This window comes from Zalophus californianus, chromosome 9, assembly GCF_009762305.2.
Source record: "Zalophus californianus isolate mZalCal1 chromosome 9, mZalCal1.pri.v2, whole genome shotgun sequence".
Lineage (NCBI taxonomy): Eukaryota > Metazoa > Chordata > Mammalia > Carnivora > Otariidae > Zalophus > Zalophus californianus.
The window spans coordinates 125072295-125098357 of NC_045603.1; the positions used below are offsets into that span (position 1 = coordinate 125072295).

Below are 26063 nucleotides of genomic sequence, written 5' to 3' on the forward strand. Positions count from 1 at the left end.
TACTGTTCTCTGGGTAACATCTTCATTTTAGAAGGCTGGTGAGGAAAACCATAAGGTTAAAAAAAAAAACCCCATCTGGAAAATTCTAAAGGGCCCTTCTGATGTTAAAAGTGGCATTTCAAAAAACACCTGAAGCACCGGTTGATTGTGGGTGAGCCAGCAGGGAAATACTGTCGACCGAGCCACCCTCTTTTCAACCTTCACTTCCACCCTCCAACTGGCGTTGCCGGCCTTGGGGAAATAGAGGGCTTAGGTGTGACCTTGGAGTGCCCAAGGCTGTTGCACATCTGTCTCCCTCACCCCCAGGTATGTCCAGCGAGAGCGCTGCCATCACCTGGGTTCAGCAAGGGAGTATTCACGATCTCACTGTTCATCCATGTGCAGAGGGAAAAAAAAAAAAAAAAGAGAGGCTGGGGGGGAAAAAAAATCCCACATTGTCAGAGTAATGCCAAACTCTCTCTGAGTGGGATGAGCAGAGCAGATGCTACAGTGAGATGCCAAAGCGGCTCCCCTTCCTCTGTGCCTTGGGTGCCTATAAATTGCTCCGGCGCGCGTTTGTCAGCCTCCTCTTCTCCTGGCAGGTGGTACCCAGGCAGAATTCTGCGTTCAGTGTCTCTCTCGCTCCGCTCCCGGCGGCGAGGCGCTCGCCGCTGCTCGCTAGCTCCTCCGCTCCAGCCCGGAGCCTTGCCGAGCTGACCGTGCCCGCCGCCGCGGCTCCGCGCACCCGGGGGGCGGCTGGCCCGAGTCCTCGCGGCCAGCGCCGGTCGTTGGGGGTGCGCATCTATTAGAGTTGTGGTGGTGGCAAAGGAGGGGGAGAAAGGCAGTGGAAGGGCGAACGGAGCAAGCGAAAGAAGGAAAGAAGGAGGCAGAAAAAGGCAACTTCAGACGGAAAGTTGGTGCGAACTGGCGCAGTCGGCAAAAACGGAAAAGTCGATCGCAGGCAGCGGCTGCATAAAAGTGTGAGCTGCCCGGGCCAGCACGAGAGGCGGCGGCAGGCTCTGCCCTCCGGGTGGCCGCGCCGGCGCCGGCGGCAGCCACAGGTGCGAAGGGGCTCGCGGGAGGCGAGAGGGCGCCCTGCGCACCCCTCCCCCAGCCCCCACCCCCCAGCCCGGGACTTCAGCTCAAGTCACTTGGCGTCCGAGCTCCCTCCCCAGCCGCAGCTTCAGCAGGGGGAGCAGGAGCGGGAGCAGGCGGGGAGCGGCCGGCGCGCGCCCGCCCAGGGGAGTTGGGGTTCGCAGGGGGTTGTTTTCGGCTCTGAGGAGGTCCCCGCCCAACCTTCAAAATTTTGTCCAAAAGCAGACAAGAGGATCGCCCCGCGCTGAGCCGGCTGGTGGGCAGCAGGAGGCGCCTGATCGCCGCCGGGGCGCTGGGGGTGGTGATGGTGCTGCTGCTGGTCATCCTCATCCCGGTGCTGGTGAGCTCGGCCGGCACGTCGGCGCACTACGAGATGCTGGGCACCTGCCGCATGGTCTGCGACCCCTATGGGGGCACGAAGGCGCCCAGCACCGCCGCCACGCCCGACCGCGGCCTCATGCAGTCCCTGCCCACCTTCATCCAGGGCCCCAAAGGCGAGGCCGGCAGGCCGGGGAAGGCGGGCCCGCGTGGGCCCCCCGGTGAGCCCGGGCCGCCGGGTCCCGTGGGCCCTCCGGGCGAGAAGGGCGAGCCCGGCCGCCAAGGCCTGCCGGGCCCGCCCGGGGCGCCCGGCCTGAATGCGGCCGGGGCCATCAGTGCCGCCACCTACAGCACGGTGCCCAAGATCGCCTTCTACGCCGGCCTCAAGCGGCAGCACGAAGGCTACGAGGTGCTCAAGTTCGACGACGTGGTCACCAACCTCGGTAACCACTACGATCCCACCACGGGCAAGTTCACCTGCTCTATCCCGGGCATCTACTTCTTCACCTACCACGTCCTGATGCGCGGAGGGGACGGCACCAGCATGTGGGCTGATCTCTGCAAAAACAACCAGGTGAGCGCCGGCAGGCAGCGGGGTGGGCGGGGAGGGAGCGCGGGAAGGTGCAGGCAAGAGGGAGGAGACCCCGGAAATGGGGGTGGGAGCCCGCGGAGGAAGGGCAAGGCAGCCGGGCTCCCGGGCGCGGAGCTGAGGGGAGGCTATTACTCCCTGGGGAGGCGGGGGTCGTGAGCCAAAGCGGGTGCCCGGAGGCCTGGAGAGGGCGGTTCCCAAGCTAGGACCTGCACCCAGAGCGCGCGAGTGTGAGCGCGACCCTCGAGGGTAGGGAAGCCAGGAGCTCGGTCCCCTGGACAGCTTGTGCACCAGGAGGCGACCCCCGGCTGTGGGATCCTCAGCGGCGTGGGGTCGCTCTCAGGCTTTGCCTGGAATAGGAGGGCTGGGGCAGCCCCGAAATGGGCGTGCCAGGGTGACAAACTCGGGGGAGAAAGGGGCCCGCGGGAGAAAGAAGGGACCCGAAGGAAAGAGTTCAAGTGTGGCGCGTCCAGGGCCGAAGAGGGACCGGGGACTCGCGGTCGCAAGGCCCCTGCGGCGTCCCAGACCCGGGAAACAAGCATACCGTCAAATTCAAGGCACAAACCGCGGTTTAGATTTCAGCTCAAGGAGAACAAGGGGGAGAAGTAATGAGTGCTGATAACAAAAGAGAAAGTTGAGACTCATGGGTGTACTCAGCAAAACACGCACCCAAACACAGAACCCAGACTCCACTGGCTGGAGTAGGAGGCTGCACAGGCAGAGGCTAGGAGGGCCAGAGGCCGAGCCGGCCCCGGGGCGATGGGCCTCACCGTCAGGGAGCCCCTGGGCCGCCTGCGTGAGGGTCTTTCCAACCCTGCCTTCTCACAAGGCAGTTGCCTTGGCCTTGACTGTGCACTCGCCTCAGATTAGCCCTGAGCCCTTGGGCTTGCTCTCTTGGGCTGGTCGGCTCTGCCACTAGGTCCATGGGTCTGCAGGTTTATGCTGCGGCCACTTTACCGCTTGCTTAAGAAACTCGCGGTCACTGCAAAACCAAAGTGTGTCTGGTCTCTTAGAGGAGGAAAATAGTATTTGTAACTACCGGAAAGTGTCACCGGACCTGAGGCTCGCGCTGAATCAGCAGCCGCGCTCTGGGCGAGGCCTTGCGACCCGCAGCCTGCAGTCTGGGCTGAGTTCTCTGGCTTTAATTTCGCCTATTGGGTGGCACAGGGAATGGCCAACTTAGTTTTAACGAGGGCTACTGGGCTCAGGTCAGGCGCCCCTTGAATTCAGGCCTTTTCAGTTACAACCCAGGTTTCTATTAAGCAGCATTAAGGCAGGATTTCTTCCAAAGACCCAATTCAGTATCAGTTTTTTTTTTTTCTCAAAAAGTGAAAGACAAATATTCTAAATGTATAAGAAGGAAAGGACAAAAAAAATCCTGTCCCTCCCCGCTCCTCCTACCCCTCATTTCTAAAAGAATTTAGAAATAAATAGCTCAAGGACCCCACAGGACAGGTAGAACCAAAAGAAAAAAAAAAAGGAGGGGGGAAATGGCCACCAGGAGGCACTGACAGGGTTGTTTATGATAGTTATTATGCACAAAAATAATATTAAGATAAAGAAAAATTATTTACAGAGCAGTGAGATAGTTATAGGGGAATGGCTAAAAAGGGCATGACTCATTGTGCCAAAATAGAGCTATTGTATCACGTTTACAAAATGGTTTCTGAAAAGCCCCTTAGCAGACAGCTATGCGGCACCCATTTATTTACAAATTGGCTCTCTTCTGACTCAAAGGTTAGGTCTGGAAAATACTGTCAGGCTGAAGGATTGTTTTTAGAGGTTTTAATTAAGATGGAATAATATTCGAGTTTTATCAGCCACTGAATAAAAACACATCTTTAAATATCTGGAAATTTCAATTGCATGAAAAATCAGGGAATGAAACATTTAAATTAGCTTAAAGGTTGCTATCTCAACTGCTGAGCCCAGGTATATGGAACTGATTCCAAGAAAACCATTTTATGTACATGTTCTAGGTGCATTTTGTTTTTAAAATTATTTCATTGTTTGCAGAGTAGAATGCTCCTTTGTATCATCCTAGCATGCACATTCTCTGAGGACCAGGAAAAAAAATAAGGCAAACCAGCTGACCTTATCATGTATAAAGCTCTCCATTGGCATTATTAAGCTGTTACTTCTTCAAAAGGTGTGCAACAAGCAATTCAGAAAAATATATGTAGCAGCAAACAATATATTTTCAACTTCAGCATGGACTATTTTGGAAAATCGTTATTAAAATATTAATGTGAAGGAATTTTATCCTTAGAATAATTTTGTAAAGTCTGATCTGTAGACAGCTGCAAATGAGAAATATTTTATAAAGTTTATTTTATTAATATTAAATAAATAGTTTATCAGTGATTTTCAGTTAATGTTCTTATCTGATCACTTCTTAGAATGGCAGTTTCCCCCCCTGAGCAGACCTAATTTGTTTTCATAAAACAGAAACTCAGAGATCCGTGTCAGTGTAATGTTCAATGGATTAGGTGGATTTGAGAAGCACAAAAATTAAACTAAAAATGCAGTTTACTCTAGGATAGAGGAATGCCTCTGGACTGTAACCATATGAGAACCATTTTATTTATGCTTTGTGTTGAATGCAGGATCACAGATGGAAACATCAAAGGCCAGTAAATTAACCTGATGCACCACTTAACCTTTTGTTTATGATTCCACAGAAGTACAATGAAAATGAAATTATGAGAGCACCAGTAGCAATTAGTTAAATTAGCAAATGTTACCATAAATATTGTCTCTAATGATAAACCCTCCTTAATAAGATAATGCTAAAGCCACACGAGCTCCTATGTTCTCACAAACATGCCACTAAAAGGATCACAGTTCTCATATTCTGCCTGAAACCATCAACCCAAAATTAATCATACCATTTGTTGAGAGCCCATGACAGTGCATATGAAAGGTAAAAGTTGGACTCGGATGGCTTTACAGAGAGACAGGAAATATAATTTTAATGTGTTTGTATACCTGTAGCAGAAAACCTGAATTCAAAAATTGCTATGTGAATACAGTCACTGTAATACCACTATAACAAGCCACTATAATAAAAGCTAAAAGTGGCTCGAGATTAGAACTATAAAATAATTAAAGACCCGGTTTTATTCTAAGAATGCATTAATTACTTATAGCATCAATGAACATGAGATATGTTGGAAACAATAGTTTGTGGGTTGATATTCATTCATTAGCGAGATTAACAAAATGTCAAATTAACATTATCTTTTTAAAAGCGGTGAAACACACACTACAGATCAAGCAGGATCTAAATAGTTAACTTATAATATGAAAAGATAGTAGAGTACATTTAGGCAGAAATATCAGGCTAAGGAAAGGATGCATCATAGTCCCGGAGAAAATGCTGAAATCGGTGTACATTTAGGAACCTGAAAATAGTCTCCAAGGTGGATGCATTACCTTCCTCAGTAGTTTGATGGCTTAAAGGGAGAATTGTTGGAAGTCACCAAGCTGATTACTAGAGCCTGAAATTTCAAGTTCCGTTATACCTTTAGAGTAGGATCAGGTGAGCAGGCATACTAAAATCATGCAAAGTACACTGGAGTATGGCAGTTATTTAATTGGGAAAGTCTCATGGTACAGGATAGGTTAAAATCTTAAGAGAATAACTTTCATTAAAAAGCAATCAGACAACAAAGGAAGTGAAAAACCATAAGGTAACCTTCTAGTCTGTGGAATCACACTAATGCATTTGTAAGTTTTTGTGGTCGTACCTACAGAATAAAAATGGTCACATTTACATGATTTTTTTGCTTATACCCTGTAGAATCAAAACTGCATCATATATATATTTAAGACTATTGTTTCTAAATCAAGGGATTTTAATGAGGACTGGTTCCCAAATGCCTTTATATAGAAAACAGTGTTACAGCACAATACCCATAGAGCATATATTAAATACCTAAAGCACTAAATAAAATGTGTCTGCTTATTAATAATAGCTGAAAAGCATATTTATGGATTGCTAATTAATTAATATATTACTGACATAGCTAATTACTAATTTGTATTTTAATTTTTCTCACCCATTAGAAGTCCACGTGTTAAAAAAAAAAAAAAGGTGAGGTCATAACAACGCTATCCTCCTTGTAGATTTTTTTCCCAGGGAATTAATGACTAGATGAAATTAATGAATCAAAGCACTCAACTCCTACAAACTTCTGATTAATTTCTAGGAAGTATTATATCATTAAATTCTATTATTACTTAACGGTCCAAACAGATCACCTCATTGAATTGGTGTATATATTTGAGTCAGTGTTTCAGAGCCTAATTGCCTGGTATATTGCATTCACTGTATTAATGTCAGCACAGTGTTAAGCAATTCTAAATCCTTTAAGCCCCTTTCTCCTTCTGCTATACAATATCCAGAAAGAAATTTTTAAAATACTACTCAAATTACTTTACAAGTTCAGCAGTGTCAAAGAGCCTTCTCCCTTTTTAACATTCCAGCATTAATGTGAGAGCATACCACATGAAAATTTAACTTGAAAACCTATCATTTAAGTTTTGAAAGAAATGCATGGAAATTCTTCACATGTCTCATTTCCCTCATTTTGCCAAGTGATAAAATCCATCCAGCATATTGTACCCCAAGTCATGCATTATTACATAATGCAGGTTTACAAAACCACTAAATCACTTGCTATGTTATTTGGGGAAATACCGTTATAGTAGAATAGGAACAAGCCACAAAGTAGAAGATGTTTTACTGAAGTAAATCAAATACAAGTGTGCCTATTGAAATTTTTTTTCAAGGCAGAATCAAAATATAGCTAAATGAATCTGAAGCCTAATTTGAGTTGAGGATGTGACAGAATGTCCATATTACTTGAAATGATAGGCAAATTGACTGTTTGCAAATGTCTATCAACCCGCTAATAAGATCACAGGCTCAGCACGAGTGGATTATAGGCAACTTCCATCCTCAAAGCAAACCACACATTTTCAGAATCACCTAAATGGAAAAGGGTATTCAATCACATCATTAAAAAATGTTAGAAATTTTAGAGGCCTCAAAGCTTAGTTCCTACTATAACTTTTAGATATGTCAAAATTAAATAATTTATTTAAGTGCACACATCACAGGTAAGTAATAAAAAGGCACAAATAACAAAATGAACCCTGCAAACTTAGATGACATTTTAAACGGGGGTTTCTGGCAAAAAAAAAAACGGCTTTACCTGAATTAGATTTCGAAAGCCCCAAATCAAAAGGCTTTCTTCTTCTTCTTTTTTTTTTCCCTCCCTATATAGTAGAGTTGGAGTCATGTTATTTCTCTGAGTCTCAACTGCCAAGGATCTCCATTTTCTAATAAGCGTGGGGACCCAGCTGAAGTTCAGATTGAACCTCTGTCCTCGTAAACAGCTGCTTAGAATATTGCTAATTGGCTTAAATTGAAATGCACAAAAGTTACCCTTATTTCCATTTCAAGAAGTGATTGGGCCTAGAGATTCAAGGAATGCGAAAAAGTGCTGATGTAGGAAGGGGATAGCGTGATGTGCGCTGTTTACAGCACACAGTAGGAGAAGGCTGCTGGACCGACCCTCGCCATAGCACCTTACAATCTTTCTGCTCCTTTCCAGCGACGCAGATGAGACTCTCAGAAAGATATCCTCCCGGAGCTCCGACGCCCATGCCGAATTCCGTGCCACAGCACAGGTCGGCTTCCGATGCTGTGTGAATGGCAGCAAGGACAACCCGAGAGTTGTCTCCTACAGGTTCTAATTCTTGTTTGTTTCACATAGGTGCGAGCCAGCGCCATCGCCCAAGACGCTGATCAGAATTACGACTACGCCAGTAACAGTGTCGTTCTTCATTTGGAGCCAGGAGACGAAGTGTACATCAAATTAGATGGCGGGAAAGCCCACGGAGGGAATAACAACAAATACAGCACGTTTTCTGGATTTATTATTTACGCTGACTGATAACGCAGAAACTAAGCTTATTATTCTGAGTTTGGACACTGGATTCGGATGGCTAACGTCAGTGAATCAAGGATCCCAGGGGATGCCGGTTGCGGGGCACCTCGGTTGTGTATATGTGGGGAATTCAAATGCTACCTGACTCACATCTGTATACTCAGAAACATTATGTAAAAAAAAAAATATTAAAAGCAAGATAAGCAGATGTGTTATCCACTACCGCCAAAGCAAATACTCCTCCTTATCGTTAGTGTCCATGTGAATGAAGTCCTATATAGATCACAAATTTTTATAGAAAAATCTAAGACACTGAATTATTTCTCCAATATATATGATACTTTGGTGTACTGTGATCTTGCTGCTTTTATCCATATGTCAGCTTTGGTTCTTGTGAGTTCACCTGCTTATTATGATACTTGGAGTCCATTCACAGTGTGGGAAGGATGATTTTACCCTGCAGGAGAAGGTCTGATTGAAATAATGCTGCTTGTCCCCAAAGAAATTGTTTGCCTTGTACTTTTGTTAACTTTAGAGCTAGTCCTGGGAATGATTCAACTTCAAGCCTTAACCTGGAATTTTCTGGATTTGAGGGAATTCCCAAGCCTATGATCATTTTCACATTTTCTTTTTCTTACGAGTTTTCTTTTCTCTCTTTTCTGGTGATAGTCTTTAAAAATAGAGATTGAAATTGTATCATAGGATTACCCTCTAAGTGTGAAAATGTGTAATTATGTATGGTATTTAGAAAATCCCCCGTGTGTCCATTTTGTCAATAGAATGCGTTTAGATTTACTTAGAAAGTCAGAGAAATTTATTCTTTGGTGTTAAATCAGACTGAGGCTTTTGCCTTCTTTGGAACAAAAGGTTATTCATAACCCAATGCACAATGGTTTAATTTGAGCTACTGCATGAGTCACCAAGGGGACACTAAGTAAGGCCTTCAAATAGTTGCTACGAGTCGTGGCCCGAGGTTATTTCAAAATGAACAATTTCACATACAACCAATAAGACAACAAAGTGTATATATTTTATACCAATACTTGCTACATATACATGTATTTGTGTGTACACACACACACATGTTAAATCAAATATAATATATACATATGGCTTCAGATATACATACCTATGGCTTCAGACCATAGGCACAGTGGCTGTATAGCCTCAAAAATTTAATTTAAAAAAAAAAGTGTGTGTATATATTCACACACCACGCATAAATTATTTGAATTATTTTGGATCGAAATATATTTTGGATTACAAAAGTATATGGAATACCAAAATAATTTAAGTGATTTCTCTTTTAAGAGTTACCCAGAAAATTAAATTTTATTAGGTTAAAATGCTCTATACATCACAGGTCTGTAAATTAAGCCTATGGCTTCTTTATTACCATATGCCAATCAATACTTGCACTGCATTCTGTGGCAGACTGTTAATATTAGGACTGCAGACACAAAGTGGCTCTCTTTTGCAATGTTTATGAATTATATGCACTTGAATTATCCATTTTTTTCTTTTTTCTCAGGTGGATTAAAGCTGACAGGAAAGTAGATGCTGAGAGTAGTGCAAATCATTTCCCTCTGGTTAAAATACACTGCCCAAAGTCACCTCTTTAATCTAAGAAAAGGGTTAAAAATGCATGTTAATAGATCCTAACTATCAGACAGCTTGCACTGTTACAATGAAAAATCTGTCCCCCCTCTCAGTTGCCTTTGAAGACTCTTTGAACAAGTAGATTTGAAAAACGGGGATTTAAGAATCTGCTTGTTTTACTGGTGAAGGACATTTGCATTTTTTCATTGAAAGGAATTAGTTTGTTCTCCTGGCTTGTCCCTCTTGGGTACTTTCTGTTCTAATACACAGAAAGCTTGATCACCTTTGATCCACGGAAATATCTTGTATTTAGAAAACCCTAACTTTCCAAAAGAGTTACGCATGGTGTTCCCATCTGAAGGTGCTGTTGACTTGGTTTAAATGCCTTGGTCTGAGTAACTGTCATGATTTTTATGATTAAAAACACTTAGCCCATTCATCAAGAAGAGTGACTAATTCTGTTTGGCCTTTCTAATATGTTGGATAACTCATAAAGGAGTTGCAATGGGTTTGTTTCTGTTTAACAATATATATTTATCAAAGAGGAATTGGTAGCAAGGGTTTGGAGATTTTTGGGGGGAGGGGGGAGGTAACAAATAGCATAATGAGGAATCAACCAAAAAATTAATTTGTAAACAGCAGTGCACATCTTCTGTGGGTTTTAAAAAGGCTTTATTTACACCAAACATCAGGGCTGGGTACCTTTTGAAGAGTAGACTCTAGAATCCGAATGTCATTTCTAATAGATCTGACCTTTTCTTCAGATAACTAAGCATTATTTTCTCTGTTTAGGCCCAAGGAAAAACAAAACGTAAAGGAAATAAAGGGAATATAGATAAGGCAAACATTTCTCTTTTTTTTGCATTATATATTATTAATTAAACTGTGGCCTTTGTTATTATAAATGTAATGATTCATTAAACTATATTATGTAATATATTTTGACTTTTATGATTGAATTTTTATAAATCACTATTATGTGTTCATGCTCCCTTATACAATTTTTTTAAAACAACAAAGTTTTATAGCAAAAATGGATACTGGGAAGCCACAGGCAACAAAACTGATTTATTATCAGTAAATATAGATAAAGTAGACAGCATATAATTAAGCTTACACAATCTTTTTACCATTGTGAATTGGTAATTGTATTACAGTATCCTTTGGGAAAAAAAAGCCTCAAAATTTAACTTCCCTTGCTGCTGAAGCTATTTTAAAGTACCGTATTATTCATTAAGCATTAATTAAAGAACAGCAGGATAATTAGTAGGATCATCAATATTACAAGAAACATTAGATTGCTCCAGAAGGGGGTAATTTAACTAGAAACACTTTAAATTTTCTCAAGTAGTGCAGCTGATAGATTAAGAAAACAAAACAAAACAAAACTCCCCTAAGGGGATACAGACTGTAAGTCCCTGTTTGGAAATAGATATTTCTGTATTTATTATGTGAAGGCAGAACAATAGGGCTCAATTAGGTCAGTAATTTCCTAAAGGTACAGAGGTAATAGTGGTTTCTGAGAAGGCAAAACTCTTTTAATTCTCATAAAACGGAAATGACCTGCCATTAGTCCTACAGAGAGGTCTGATTAATATCTCACAGTGGGTTTGAAATCACTGGAAAATGTTCTTTGCAAGCTTTATGCTCAAGGTGTGAATTCATAAACAACCATCCTATTTGAAAGTTAGCCATCGCTTAGGGTTCTCTATTAGTATCTTATCAAGTGCATTCTCAGTGATACCTCTAAGCAACATTTTAGGAACAATGTTGGTAAGTATATGAGAATAGCCGTGACCTCCATATTTCATTAGTCGATGCTTTGTATGTATGTCATGCGCCATCAGAATTCGATCTTCATAGCCCTCATCCACCAGAAGACGCACTCTGTGAAAAATGTTGACTCATTATATGGCATTGGTCTCACATTTAAAATTATCAGGGTGCTTTAAACGTTTTACTCATACTGCCTTCCGCTATGGCACGTGTAGTGGGAGACCCTTAATATTGCGTGGTGATGATAAAGATAGTATTGCATCCTAGTAGGAACCTGATCCTTATTCCATGCACACAGAAATTTCTAGCTTGTGGTATTTATGACAATGCCTGCAATACTGCATTAAAAACAGCTTCTAATAGGCAGTCTGAATGAACAGCCGCTTTGGCATTTCCCAGAGTAACTTTGTTCTGGATTTGTATCCAGCTCTCCGCTCTAAAATACCTCTCTTAGTGGACCCATTTTCCAGATCCCATTCTCTCTGTGTCTTTCTCTGTCTCTCTTCCCTTTCTTCTAGCAAATACAATCAATGGCAATTTGTGATTAAAACAGGGAAGCAAAAGGAATCTTCGTACAAGTAAGACATTCTGAGAGTAAAATCTGTTGGTTTGAAAGTGAAGGGCATATGATCAGCTAGATGGTCATTTTAAAAAGGTCAGCAAAGGTACCTCTGTATCTTGAGGTATTTGGTCCCTTCGAAGTCTATGGGAATTTTGACTTAGGAGTCGTCTTGGAGCATTGGATTAAATCAACCAACAACAATTGACTCTATCTTCCTTCTATCTCAACAAGATTGTTATAAATATTGAGCTGTTCCTTTAAATTTATAGCCAGTTGCCTAGAGAATGGCTTTCCCACTTCTGTCTAAACATCTAGTCCTCTTTGCTTTGTTAAATGCTGTAATCTACAGTGTGAGTCACCTCCTGACAGCTACCATCTGTGTGTGTCTGGACTCTGGGCACTGTCCGTCGTGACTTCCACCAGTCGCTGATGGCAGGAGGTGCAACTTGGAGACAATGCTTTTCTCTGGCATTCTCTACACAGTCTTGTCAGTCTCTGGATTCCCAAATGAATCTAGATGGTTGGACAGCACCTTCTTCCAAGGGCTAATTATTTAAAAGGTATCCTTTTTGTTTCTGTGACATTTCTTTCCATCCAGTGCATGAGTCATATTTAATAATGACTAAAATAAGCACATTGTGGGCCACTGCACAAAAACCTCAAGCACAAAGCTTTGCCCTCCGAGAACATACATTTTAAAATAAAATTATAATTGAAGATGAGATCTTGTGTTTGTAGATCAGAGGAAAGCAAGTGCCAGAGAAAAGCCACCCTGAGCCTTTTTGTCTAGAAATCTGTGTTCATGTAACGTGTACCCGCGTGTGTCCTGTAAGTACTTGGACTTCTGTTTGTTCTGCCATGGATATTTACCTCTTTAAAATTTGTATAGTGTCCAAAAGCTCTGATCTGACGTTACTTTTGGAACAGACTCTCCTTAAGGGAATGCTCTAAGTGAGTTATATCATCATGTATGAAAAAAGAGGAACATTTGACAGAATGCATACGCATTGCTGGAACTTAGTTTAACAAACCCTGATCACCAACTGAAAAGGAGTATCACATTCCCGGGAATTTTAGGGTACACCTCCCCCCCCCTTTATTTTCTGAGCATTTCCCAAAGTTTTTGTCTCTTTTCCTTGTCTGAGTAAAAAAAAAAAATGATGTCACGTTATTACAGATGGATAAACAAATTCCCATATGTGGCCTCGTGCCATACCCTGAAACCCAAAGTTATCGAAATGTGAAGTAGTAAGGAAAGAGTGTAATGGATAAGATACTCATTGAAAAAGGAGAACCCTTAGAACTCATTAAGTCAAGCATGTGGAGACTAGTTCTCTCATGAGAAAGCTACTGCCATGGTGCTGCAAACATAATGACCTCCTGACTATCAAGATATAACTTGGCCATTCTTTTTTTTTTAAAGAGTTTTTTTTTTTTAAGATTTATTTATTTGAGAGAGAGAGAGAGAGAGAGAGCATGAGCAGAGGGGACGGGCAGAGGGAGAGGGAGAAGCAAACTCCCGCTGAGCAGGGAGCCGGATATGAGACGTGATCCTAGGACCGTGCAATCATGACCTGAGCTGAAGGCAGATGCCCAACCGACTGAGCCACCCAGGTGCCCTAGCTTGGCCACTCTTAGAATAAAAGCTCCTCTCTTGTGCTGTGCCATTGTATGGAAGAACAGTAGTTCCAGAGATGCCGGCAAAAGGAAGGAACCACTGTAGATGAGAAGACAAATATGACAGTAATTATAGAAATACAAATGAGTTACTGTTTTGCAAACAAATATTAGAGAGAGACTACAAAGTGTGAAAAGGCAGAGATATAATAAGATTTGAGAAATGGAGCATAAGATTGAAAACAGGTGTTAGACACAGAATTTCTGGTGCTGAAAACCAGAGGTAGGCAGAAGCGTGCTTCTATGTTCTTGGAGTTCAGAGCTATAAGATGACTAAGGCTCAGAAAAGGACTGCCAATGGATGATGAAAATCAGGTGCCCAAAGGAGGGGAGGCAGGGGGGTACCAGAGCACACCCCGTCCCGAAAGTTAATTCAGTAATTACCGTGAGCTGGACTTAAGTCAAGTGACCTAATGCATGATTTTCATTTAAGGACAATTAAGTATATATACATACATAGACAGACATAAACACACATATATTACATATATATTTTGTTGTATAGAAATAAATCTGGAATGTTTACATTTGGTTCAAGGAAAGCTGATCAGAATGAAATTCTTGTTCTTGAATTAATAGCCAAAAGTTGCTAAGAAGGAATATGAGATGAGGTGTCGGTTGTCCTTCCCCCCCATACTTCCTTCCTAGACCCCTCTGCAGACCCCCCTCTCCTTATTCAAGGTCCAGGAGCCTCATGGATGGCATAGGGTTCCTTCTAAAGATACCAAAGATACAGCTCACTGCCACAAAGGGGCTTAGGAAAAGGAAGCAGGCCGTAAAAGGAAACTTCCTATTTCTAAGATGAATTATAAAACATGTACTGAGGGCATTCCTCAGGAAACCATGGTTTTGAGATCATGAAAGATGAGAAAGATGAGAAAACACCGCCCACTTTAAATTCCAGAGAATATTCACCTCTGAGTATGGTACAGGGGCCAAAGGGACACGTGTTTGCCTCTACTGAATGGTGCTCCTAGGGCACATAAGTTAAAATCATAACACAAAATGAACAAACAAAAAAGAAACAATAAATCAGTGTATCAAAGAACTGATTTCAGTGGTGTAAAAAAAATTTTAAAAGCCCTAGCTTCACTGGTCAGGTCAGTTCTCACCTACAGGCGAGCATCTCCATATTGACATAGCTAGAGTTACACGGATCAGCTAGCTCTCCCTGAGGATATGAAACTCGAAGCATCAAGGAGGCGTGACCATACACAGGGACAGCAGAAGGCACACAGATGTAAAGGTTGACTGCCCAGGGTAAGAGCTGAAGGCTGTCCCAACTGTGGCCACCGGCTCTAGACCTTTCCCTCAACTCCCGTGTGTGTATATATGTCCTACTATTGCTGCTTGAGCCTCGGTTTCTGGACATCCCTTCTGTAGGCCAGTTTTCTTTACTCGTATTCCAAATGGTTTTCTACACCCATAACCACTTTCTGGGCCTTGTCATCACAGAAGACTACTTCCTCTCTGAAATCTCGATCTTCAGTTCCCCACTCTGTGTGGGGATGTAACCCCAGGTTACATCCTTCTACCTTTTCACTCACCTCCTTCTGTATACATTCTCCCACTTCACTCAAGCTATATTATTCCTGTATCTTCCCATTTTTCTCTATGCCTTCTTTCCTCCATCTTGGACCTCGTGACCCTCACTCAACCCCACCCCTGTTCCCCCAGTTGTCAGCCATGTTTTCGGAGACAGAATCCCAGCCCTCTCTCTAACTGTTGACATTTTCTGCTTCTCCTCAAAGCTTCCTTGGTCTTACTACCAAGATACACAACATTTTGGGTGGAAATAATCACCACATCATGTGCATCGGTGCCACCGTGCAGTCATGCAGTCATGACCTTGAGCCTCACGTGGGTCTCACACATGACACGTCCTATCAGTGTCTCTCGCATTGCCTCAGCATCCATTCCCAGCCTCCCTCCTCTTCTATGAGGTCCTGCCCTGAATCTGAGCCTTCCTTCTCAGAAGATAACCAGGTCTACTTCACAGGGACACTACCGAACATGGGTGGCCATATGTCCTCAGTTTCCTGTTCTCACCACGACATCTCTCTGCATTCACCCCATTGCTTGCCTTATCCCTTTCAACCGACTTTCTGCTTGCTTCTCAGATTCCATCTGTTTGTCTCCTTAGAAGCCTTGCTCTGTAGCTCCTCTCTGCAGATTGTTTTAAGTTAGCATCGATTGACTATTTTCATATTCTGCACCAGACACTCACATAAAAACTCTGCATACTTTATTTCATATAAATTCCATAACAGCGCTGTAGAATGAGTACTGCTTCCCGGGATTTGTCTCTGCCTCTGTCTCTGTCTCTCTGCTTTTGCTCTCAGGCACATAAACATTGCTCAACTCTTAACAAAACCTTCCCTTGATCCTGCCGTGGCTTCCTGTTTGGCCCTATACTTCTGCTTCCCTTTACTACCAAGCTTCTTGAAAGAGTACCCTCCACATTCTCTCTCCTCTTCCGTACCCCCTCCTTACTCCTCAAGCCTTGTCTATGGAGACTGTACTTCCTGACTGTGCAAGAGAATCTCCAGCCTATGAAATCCAGTGGACACTTTCAGCCTTTACCTCACTTGATGCCTGCCACCTCTCAGGTGTCCAAGCCCTTCTGCTTTAAGCATTGTCCCACACCGACTCCCACCACAACACATTTCCCTGATATTCTTCTCACTTTGAAAACTTTTCAATCTGTCCTTGAGTGACTCTTCCTGAGTCCATTCCTTAAATATCAGTGTTCCCCAGGGTTCTGTCTTCATTGTCTTCTCTGAGTGATCTCATTCATTCCCATGCTGCCAAACATGACATACAGACCGAAGATGCCCACTTTTATGTCTGAGTCCAGATCTCTGCCCTGAGCTTCATGCCCTTATCCATGGCTTCACTGGATAGCAACTCTTAGATGCTCCCAAACCAGGCATCCTTGTTAATCCCAAATCTGTTTCTCCTCTCAGATTCCCTAACTTGGTGCATTCAGGGTTCACATCGCCATGTAACCAAGACAAACTGGTAGCCATCCACCATTGACCCCCCAAATTTTCCACTTGGTTGCAGAGAATGACTCGTATAATTATTCGCTTAGACAGTTTTGAGGGGTTAGATCTTCTATGATGTTTCATCTTTAGACATTCGACTTACAGCATTTAAGTTTCAATCATCTCTGTAGTGAATATTTTTTATAAAGCATTTCAGAAATTCATTGTAGGAGGTGAGGGCTTCAGTGTGGGCAACATGGGGAAGAAACAGCTTACTTGATTAAGGATAAAAAGAGGAAAACATCTTTGTTCTCTTATTGTCATGGCAGGGGTTAAGTATTATCTGTTTCTTGTCAGCTGCCCATCTGCACTGAACTTCTAAGGCTCTGCTAAGCTTTTGCCTACTTAGGATGACTCATTTGCTTCTTGAAATAATATATAGAGATTTTCTGCCTGCAACAGCATTGATACTTTTTTTCTGCAAGTCTCTGGTTCCGCCTGCATACTGTTTTCTGAATCTTTGCTAATACCCGCCCAGATATGAATCAAAAAGGGCTGGTAAAAGGGAATGCTATCAGAGATTTCATCATATTTACCTTCTGATTCTTTTATTATCATCGGGCATGTCGATATCCGGGTTGAATTGGTAATGAAGGAGTTCGGTCCCAAAGAGATCATATTCCAAGTAACAGCCAAGTTGAGCAAACTCTAGTAGTTCCTTTTTATCAAGTATAGTCCTAGAGACAATAAGACAGACACATTGTTATTATCAAGAGTGTATCTTCCACATATACAGATTAAAAGTTCTAAGTGCACTGTGTACTGAAACATAATTAAAGTAACAGAACTTTTGAGTTGGCTCTTATGATGTAACTATAAAATAGTAAATGCAATGTGTTACCAGAAATAAGGGAATTTACCCTTATCTAAAAGGGAGTTTTCCCTTCTAAAGTACTTGGGAACTAAGACATTTTAATTATGCTTCCATTACTCAAAAACAATTTTGTAATTCTCCTTCAGACTTGTCTTCAGGATATGTTCCTTTTGAAAATCCTTCACAGAAGTGGTAAGGCTATGAACTCTGGAAGCTATCAAAGGGAATTTGGCATCAGTCTGGTGAATTAGGTGAGTAATACTAATCTGGGTAAAATATGAAGCTAAGGTAAGGTAATATGGCGATTTTCTTGTGAAGATCGTAAACCAGTTCCAAAATTAATTCCAATGTCATTTTCGGATATATCATCATTTGTGAATATCACTGCAACTTTTCAAAAAGGGGCAACACTCCTACAGATATTTGTGTTCTGGCATGCCTAGTTTTTAAATAGAATTTATCATTTTGTGATAATTTTTATGGATGTCTTCTCATTTCTTTAGAGATCTTAGTAAGAATAGCACTGTTTGATGATGTAAGACTATGTAAATGAACAGGAAAAGAGAGGTGTATAAGAGAAGCACCAGCTACAGAGGGTGAAACAGAGTCCAGAGCAAGAGGAGATGATCTCAAGAAATTTAGATCATAACAAGTAAAAAGGGATGCATGAAGTTAACCCCCAAAATACCATGGTAGAGATTCAGACACATAGAGGAGAAAGGAAGGAAGGAAGGAAGGAAGGAAGGAAGGAAGGAAGGAAGGAAGGAAGGAAAGAAAGAAAGAAAGAAAGAAAGAAAGAAAGAAAGAAAGAAAGAAAGAAAGAAAGAAAGAAAGAAAGAAAGAAAGAAAGAAAGGAAGGAAGGAAGGAAGGAAGGAAGGAAGGAGGAAGGAAGGAAGGAAGGAAGGAAGGAAGAAGGAAGGAAGGAAGGAAGGAAAGAAAGAAAAAGAAAGAAAGAAAGAAAGAAAGAAAGAAAGAAAGAAAGAAAGAAAGAACAGAGAAAGAAAGAAAGAAAGAAAGAAAGAAAGAAAGAAAGAAAGAAAGAAAGAAAGAAAGAAAAAGAAAAGAAATAAATCAGGAGACAATATGGAAAAAAATGTGAAGGAAAAATATACCCTTTAGACATTGTGTGAAGGGAGTTCAGGGTGCAGAGAATGGAAATGACTGAAATCCCAAATTGGCCTGGCACAGAGTTGGAATATCAGATGATCATTGTCTTACTAGGATTTTATCCACTGCTACTCTATTACCTTGGCAATTCCAGGATGCAAGGATTAAAGCACTGTTATATGTCTATAAATTTGCTTCAAAGAGGTCAGAATTATTTTCAAGGCCTTTCTTCCAAACCATAGGAAGACCAATTAAGCCGCTGTGTGTCATGAGTGCGAGATGCTCCCTAGGAGTTGACTATTGACTTTCACTCTAAGCAGTCATATTGTAGCTGGTTCTGTTTTATTCTATTCAACAATTCAGCATAACTGATAGTGCAAAGTGTTGTTTTAGGCAGGGAGGCTAAAATATCTTTCTTTTACACTATAAAATGTGCATTTGTTCTGTGCCATCTTCTGCTAATACCACTACTTTTCCATCTTCTTACCCTGGAGACCGTCTTTTGCTTCTAAAATTACTTGCCTAAAAGAATATGTGTTTTTCTATAGTAGACACATTGTGTTTTCCCCCAAAGAACCATGCTTAAAAACAAAATATACACAATTAAAATAACATAAGAGGGAAGAGGGAAGTTTAGTGTGTTTCTTTTAAGTCAGTTCCTTCAGTTTAATTACCAATATGGGCAAGGTGCTGGGGGTGAGCAGGGAGACAAGCAGGGGATGAAGGTGCCAATAACATGTTGGATCAGACTCCTATTTCTGCTCGTAATGTCTTTTTCTTTCCTTTGGCCTAATGCCTTGAGACTAAGTCTTGTAAATTTTTTTTAAAGATTTTATTTTTATTTATTTGACATAGAGAGAGAGAGATAGAGAGAGCACAAGCAGAGGGAGTGGCAGGCAGAGGCAGAGGGAGAAGCAGGCTCCCCACAGAGAAGGGGGAGCCCAATGTGGGACTCGATCCCAGGACTCCGGGATCATGACCTGAGCCGAAGGCAGTCGCTTAACCAACTGAGCCACCCAGGAGCCCTAAGTCTTGTAAATTTTAAGTGATGTATTGAAATAGGTATTCAATGAAAAGTCTGTGGTAAATGAAAAGCCATAGGAGAGATTTTAGTCTTAGTTACAACTGAAAACAAAAAGTAAAGTTGCTTATCATCATAATAGCTGAAAATTATAAGAACTTACTTGTGTCTGGCATTGTGCTAAGCACTTTATATCTATCACCCCATTTCATATTCTCCATAATTCCACAGATCTCAATTTTACAGATGGAGAATTGGAGAAGTGAGACATTAGAAACTTATTCAAAGTGATGTTTTAGAATATGAGTTAATTTCAATGCTAGAATCAGCTATCTTAACCATCATTCTATATGACTTCTCCTACTGCCAAACATTTTGTGCTCAAAGGACATTGTCCAGAATTATACTGACTATAGCACACATAGTATTGTTTTAATCTTTATTTTGAACTTTAATGCCCTCCCCACAAAATGCACTTGAAAAATGGGGAATTTCCCATCAAAGGGTAGCATGGGGACAAGGCAGTGATAAACCTGAAAAGTAAGAAAGGATTGCTTTGTAAATTTAATTGTTAGCTCAGAGTATAAACACATACAGTAGGCAGTAGTTATATTGGACAATTCGAATGACATGGTTAAAGGAGGAGAGGAATTATATTAATGATGACCATTGCTTACTTTCTTACTAGGAACCGGATATTGCGTTAAGCCTCTTACAAATATTAAGGGGCACATATTAAGGGTCTTCTTTTTTTTTTAAAGATTTTATTTATTAATTTGACAGAGAGAGAGAGCGTGAGAGCAGGAACACAAGCAGGGGGAGTGGGAGAGAGAGAGAGGCAGGCCTCCCGCTGAGCAGGGAGCCCGATGCGGGGCTCGATCCCAGGACCCTGGGATCATGACCTGAGCTGAAGGCAGACGCTTAACGACTGAGCCACCCAGGCACCCTTAAGGGTCTTCTATCACCAGACCAGACCTCTCTCCTGTAGTCCAAAATTGCATCTCTAATTGCCTGTTTGCCTTCTCCACTTGGATGTCTAATAGACAGCTCAAGCTTAACATGTCTCAAACTAGAGCCCTCATCTACCACCCTAAACCAGCTGTTCTGACACCCTTCCCTCTCTGAGCTGATGGCAACTCCATCTATCCATTTGCTGAGGCTAAGAACCTTATAATCATCCTTGACTGCTTTCTTCATCTCACACTACACATCCAGCCTACTGGGACAGCTTTTTGGTTCGACTTTCAAAATGGGACCAGAATCTGGACATGTCACCATCTCTCCTGCTACCCTCCTGGTCCAAATCACCACCATCTCCTTCTCAACTTCTCTTCTCTCTTTTCTGCCTTTGCTCTACTACAGTCTATTCAGATATAGTGACAAAAGCGCTATCAGCACCACTAAGTCAGATTAGGTTTCTCATGTGCTCAAAACTCACCACTGACTTCCCATTTCCCTCAGAGAAAAAGCCAAGGCCTTGCAGTGACCCATGAGGCCATGTGTGATCCCTCTGATGTGGTCTTATAACAGCCTCATCTAAGAGAGGAATGGGGAATGTAGGGACCCAATTCTCCAGAGGTAAATTTTATATAAATGCTTCCTATCTTATAAATGTTATCTGAAGAATATCACCATAGATGTAGATATCTTTCTAGAGGAAGGAGAACGTGTTTAATAAGATTCATCAGCACATGTAAGTTTCGAAAGTAACCCCTGGGAATTCTTATTCTGTAGAATAGCACATAGAAAGGAGTATGATTTGGGTGGGGCAGGGGGAGGTATGGTCCTTTTAAAAATTTCATAGTCACATGGAGAGGAGAGGATTGCTTCAGAAGAGGAGCAAAAGCTGATATTTTGGACATTTGGAAAATGCAGTTAAATAATGAAGCTGACAAATTTGCTATCATTAAAAACCCAGGAGATAGATGAAATCATATATTATATATTACATACTATATATTATGCATTATATATTATTATTTTTACTGACATTTGGTGATATGACACCCTCTGGATAACTGAACATTAGTGTGAAGGAAACTGAGAAATGATTTCATCTTCATTCTCCTTACTGATGTGCAAAATCCATGCGGGAAAAAATAGCGTCAGTGATCATGCACAATTTTCAAAGGAAAGTCCTAAAAAAAAACCCCAGAGTTTGGTATGAGATGTTAATGGGGGATAGGATGGGAGAGAGAGAGGAAGCCAAAAAAAAAAAAAAAAAAAACCCCACATAATAATCATCAGGTATTTAAAACAGCCCTATCTCATTTAATCCTTGCAAAAACTGTATGAGGAAGGTATGATCATCCCCATTTCATAGATGAGGAAACTAAGACACAAAAAAGCTAAGTAACTCGACTTCCAAAATGACAGATTGAGAATAAAGCCAGACTGTGTTTATCTCAGAAGCCATGTTCTTAGGCCATGCTGCTTGTTCTGTGATGGGAGCATCACTCACGTACTTCTCACCAGCACTCAACTATGAGTAGTGCACCCCACCACAAAGACATCTTGGAGCAACCCTGCACCATAAATGTCTAACAAGGTGACTTCACCACATTAAATTGGCATTCATTTGGATGACTTCCAAGGACTGTCAAGGTGCTACTGAAGTTGCATTTATGCAAGTGACTTTTTTTCACTTGGAGAAAGGATTGACCCCAAATGTCAGAATGGTATCATGGGAAAATGTACTCTGTTGACGTCTTCCAGATGAGGATTAGCAGAGGTCCTGCCCCTCTCAGTCATCAGTGATCTCATAGCACTTCTTATATAAGTGGAGATGTCAACTCTGCTCATTCCATATTCTATATCCATGAAAATTATCTTCTTTCTTATTCCAATCTTCCCCAGACTTTAAGGTATTTTTCACCTCTTGCCGTAATAGGCAGTGGAGTGATTTTGAGATACAAAGAGGCTACTGCCTTTCACACTGGAGAAGGTCCCTTCTTCAAGGTGGATGAAGTGATTGCAAGGTCATTCATAAAATATCCTGGGATTTCCTGGGAAGAAGTTGAAATTTTTGTATCAAGTATTTGTTCTTATCATTCATATATATATATATATATATAATTTATATATAATATAATATAATAATTATATATATATATATAATTTCTTCTGTTGCATGTTTTATACTTTTGTTCCCTAACTAATAAACTAATTCTCTCTATATAAGGAACAGGCACAAATTTAGGACAAATATACTGCCATTAGCCAAAAAAAATGGTACCTAAAATGATCTGGCAATCTTCATTTTCAGAATATGGTTATCATTTACTAGCGTTTTAAGGCTGGTACTAAATCGCAAGAGAGTTGATTCTGTTTTTCAAGCCTCTTTATATTCTAGATCTTATCCAAGTGCTGAGGGGTTTGGTTTAATGTCAAAATGCATTCTGAGTGGGAGCAAGGGAATCTGTGTGAAGTGATAATTTAGATGAGGGTCTGTGGGCTGTCTAGGTAGAAAGAAGTAAGGAGCAGAGGAAAGGATATGATTCGTGGGCGTGATCAAGATGATAACTATCTAACATTTGTCTTGGGCTTTCCAGTTACAAAGAACTCTCAAATACATTATTTCATTTCATACATTCAGGCACACCTTTATGAATTAATTCAGCAAGCACCTACTATCTTGTACTATCACCTACCTTGTGCTAGCCTCTCCTGGGAATAAAGATATGAGGAAGAAATTTGAGATGCTGTCTTAAGGAATGTAAAGTCTAAGGGAAGGGTATAGGTATTTAAACTAATAATTACAATTAAAAGTGTTGAAAGCTTTTTTTTTAGTACAACTATACGAAGTGTTATGAAAGAACAATGAAAGGAGTAACTCATTTGAGTGGAGTCTATTGAATAGAAGACTATTCAGAGAAAGGTTGGTGGGGTTCAGGTGTTGAGGGATGGATGATAAAGAAGAACACCTGTTGGGGGGGGAAGAAAAAGAATCTTGTTGTTACTGAAGAGGAAGCTGTGATTATCAGAACTAAGGTGCATGAGGGTAGAAGCAACCATCCATCTGTCCATCCACCCACCTATCCATCCACCTATAAGAAATTATTGATCATCAACTTATAGTATGAGATGTTATCTGGATAAACAAAGACAAATAACATACTGTCCCATTCTTCAAGAAGTTCAGTGTCTATTAGAAAAAAGAGACATGGAAACAAATAATTGTTTTACAGACCTACTGAGTGTAATAATAAAAGTACTGCTAGGAACTGGGCTGGCTCAGAGAAAGAGATAACAGACCCTGCTTGGCTTGTTCAGGAAAAGCTTTGTAAAGAAGACAACCTCTCATGAGCTGCAGATTGAAGAAAGACTCTGCCAAGTAGATAAGGGAGAATGGATTCTTAACAGCAGAGGGACTACCTTGTGTAAGAAGCATGTAAGAACAACGAGCATGGGGCACTCAGCATCACAGTCCATGTGGCATTAGCCCAAATTTGGTGCCTGTGCTAGAGATAATGGGAGATGAGGTGGAGGGATGGGTGCAGACCAGATGACCAAGATGTCTGGATTTTGTGCTGAAGGTGAAGGGGTCCTTAAAGAGCCATAAGTTACGGTTGAGGAATGTAATACAATTTTCCCTTGGAAAGATCAAAATGGTGGCCACATGGGTAAAGCTAAGGGAGCAATTCCTGTTTGGAGACTATTACAGTGGTTCGGATGAAGATGAGGGCCTGACTTAAGTTAACAACAGAGGACTGGATAGGAGGGGTCGTATTTAGAGATCTTAGTGAGGTAGACAGGTTTCATCATGTGAGGGTGCAGGGAAGGGTGGAATTTAACGTCTGGATGAATAATGCTGACATTGCCAAGAACAGGGCAATCAGCAGGAAGAGTAAGTGATGAGTCACTATCCCCATAGAGACAGCGATGGAGAAGGAGAATCAAGGGCCTGCCTTGGGCAGTTGATTATAGATGTTGGTGTCATTAAATGATACCAAGAGCGTGGGAGGAGCCGGTTCTGAAACTCACAGTCCACTGGTGAAATAATTATGCCACATATTATCATTATTGCCTCGATGAAGGAACTAAAGCTTGGATCTTTTAAGTGATCAAAACCCCAGGTATTCCTACTCCTTTCCTAGTGCACTTTCCATTACACTGCACTGTGACTGTGCAGTAATCCATTAGCCATTACAATCTGTAAATTCCTGGGCCTAGAGATTTAGCACCATGACTTAGCAGCACTAATTTGAGATCAGACTAGCTCAGGGCCTGACACAGAGAGAAGCACAGGATAGAGTCAATGCTAAAACTAATGAACTTGACCAAGTGGTTTTTTTAGAGTTGGCATAGAAATACAATAATAAATGGATGTGTATACAACTGATTTATTAAAAACAACGTTGAATTTCAAAGACTGATTCTTTTTAAAATTATTTATCACAAAGTAATTAAAAAAAAAAAAACCTCTTTGTCTCTCTCCTCACTGAATTCTTCAGTTTAAAACCAATGGATATTTGTACAGATAGTGTTATGTGAGATTCTTTATTATTTTACGGGAGTTTTTCAACAATTATAAGAGAGAATTACTTAAGAGAATTACTAAGAGAATTAAGAGAATTACTAAGCTCACCTAGAACTAACTATCCGTGTAATAACCCATGAATCTTTAAATATTTATCATGGAATGTTTCAAAGAAATTAAGATGTAAATTACTATAATCTAATAAATTCAATATTAATATAATTCTTTCTAAAACACTATTCACATATATTACTATATTGCTAATAGCAGTTGCACCTTATAAATCTGAAAAATTCTTAATTGATAAATTTCAATTAATTTATTTTTAATGCCAAAATAGAAACTAAATAGAATGAGGCAAGTTGTTTCTTTTTTTTTATTTTAATTCCAGTGTGGTTAACATACAGTGTTATATTAGTTTCTGATGTACAATGTAGTGATTCAACAGTTCCATATATTACTCAGTGCTCACAAGATAAGTATGCCCTTAATCCCCTTAACCTATTTCGCTCATCCTCCCCATCTACCTCCCCTCTGGTGACCATCTGTTGGTTCTCTAATTAAGAGTCTCTTTTTTTGGTTGTGTCTCCCTTGTTTTTTTCCATTGTTTGTTTGTTTTGTTTCTTAAATTCCACATATGAGTGAAGTCATATGGTATTTGTCTTTCTCTGACTGGCTTATTTCACTTAGCATTATACTCTCTAAATCTACCCATGTTGTTACAGATGGCAAGATTTTGTAGGGTCTTTTTTAGGTCTGAATATATATATATATACACCACTTTTTCTTTACCCGTTTATCTATTGATGGGCACTGGGGTGGCTTCCATAGTTTGGCTATTATAAATAATGCTGCAATAAACATAAGGATGCATACATCCCTTCGAATTAGTGTTTTTGTATTCTTTGGGTAAATATCCACTAGTGTGATTCTTGGAATGTAGGGTAGTTCTATTTTTAATTTTTTGAGGAAACTCCATAATCTTCCACAGTGACTGCACCAGTTTGCATTCTCACCAACAGTGCACGAGAGTTCCTTTTTC

The 26063-nt window shown here is 41.1% G+C and overlaps 2 protein-coding genes across 4 annotated transcripts in view; one reads left to right on the plus strand and one right to left on the minus strand.

Annotated features, from left to right (window-relative positions):
- Positions 1–26063, minus strand: part of PTER (phosphotriesterase related) — an 87956-nt gene that overhangs the window by 10210 nt on the left and 51683 nt on the right. For 2 of the 3 annotated variants that reach the window (XM_027594840.2, XM_027594839.2), the window contains exons 4-5: positions 17136–17276; positions 10624–11424 (exon numbers count right to left, since the gene is read on the minus strand). In XM_027594840.2, the coding sequence (XP_027450641.1) occupies positions 11214–11424; positions 17136–17276 (352 nt within the window). In that variant the 3' untranslated portion in view covers positions 10624–11213. Of the gene's footprint in view, positions 1–10623; positions 11425–17135; positions 17277–26063 lie in introns of those variants that run through there. The other variant, XM_027594841.1, reaches the window with a different exon arrangement.
- On the plus strand, positions 589–10474 carry C1QL3 (complement C1q like 3). The gene is made up of 2 exons (XM_027594843.2): positions 589–1966; positions 7765–10474. The coding sequence occupies exons 1-2, from the start codon at positions 1379–1381 to the stop codon at positions 7942–7944; spliced, it is 768 nt and encodes a 255-aa protein (XP_027450644.1). The 5' UTR covers positions 589–1378; the 3' UTR covers positions 7945–10474.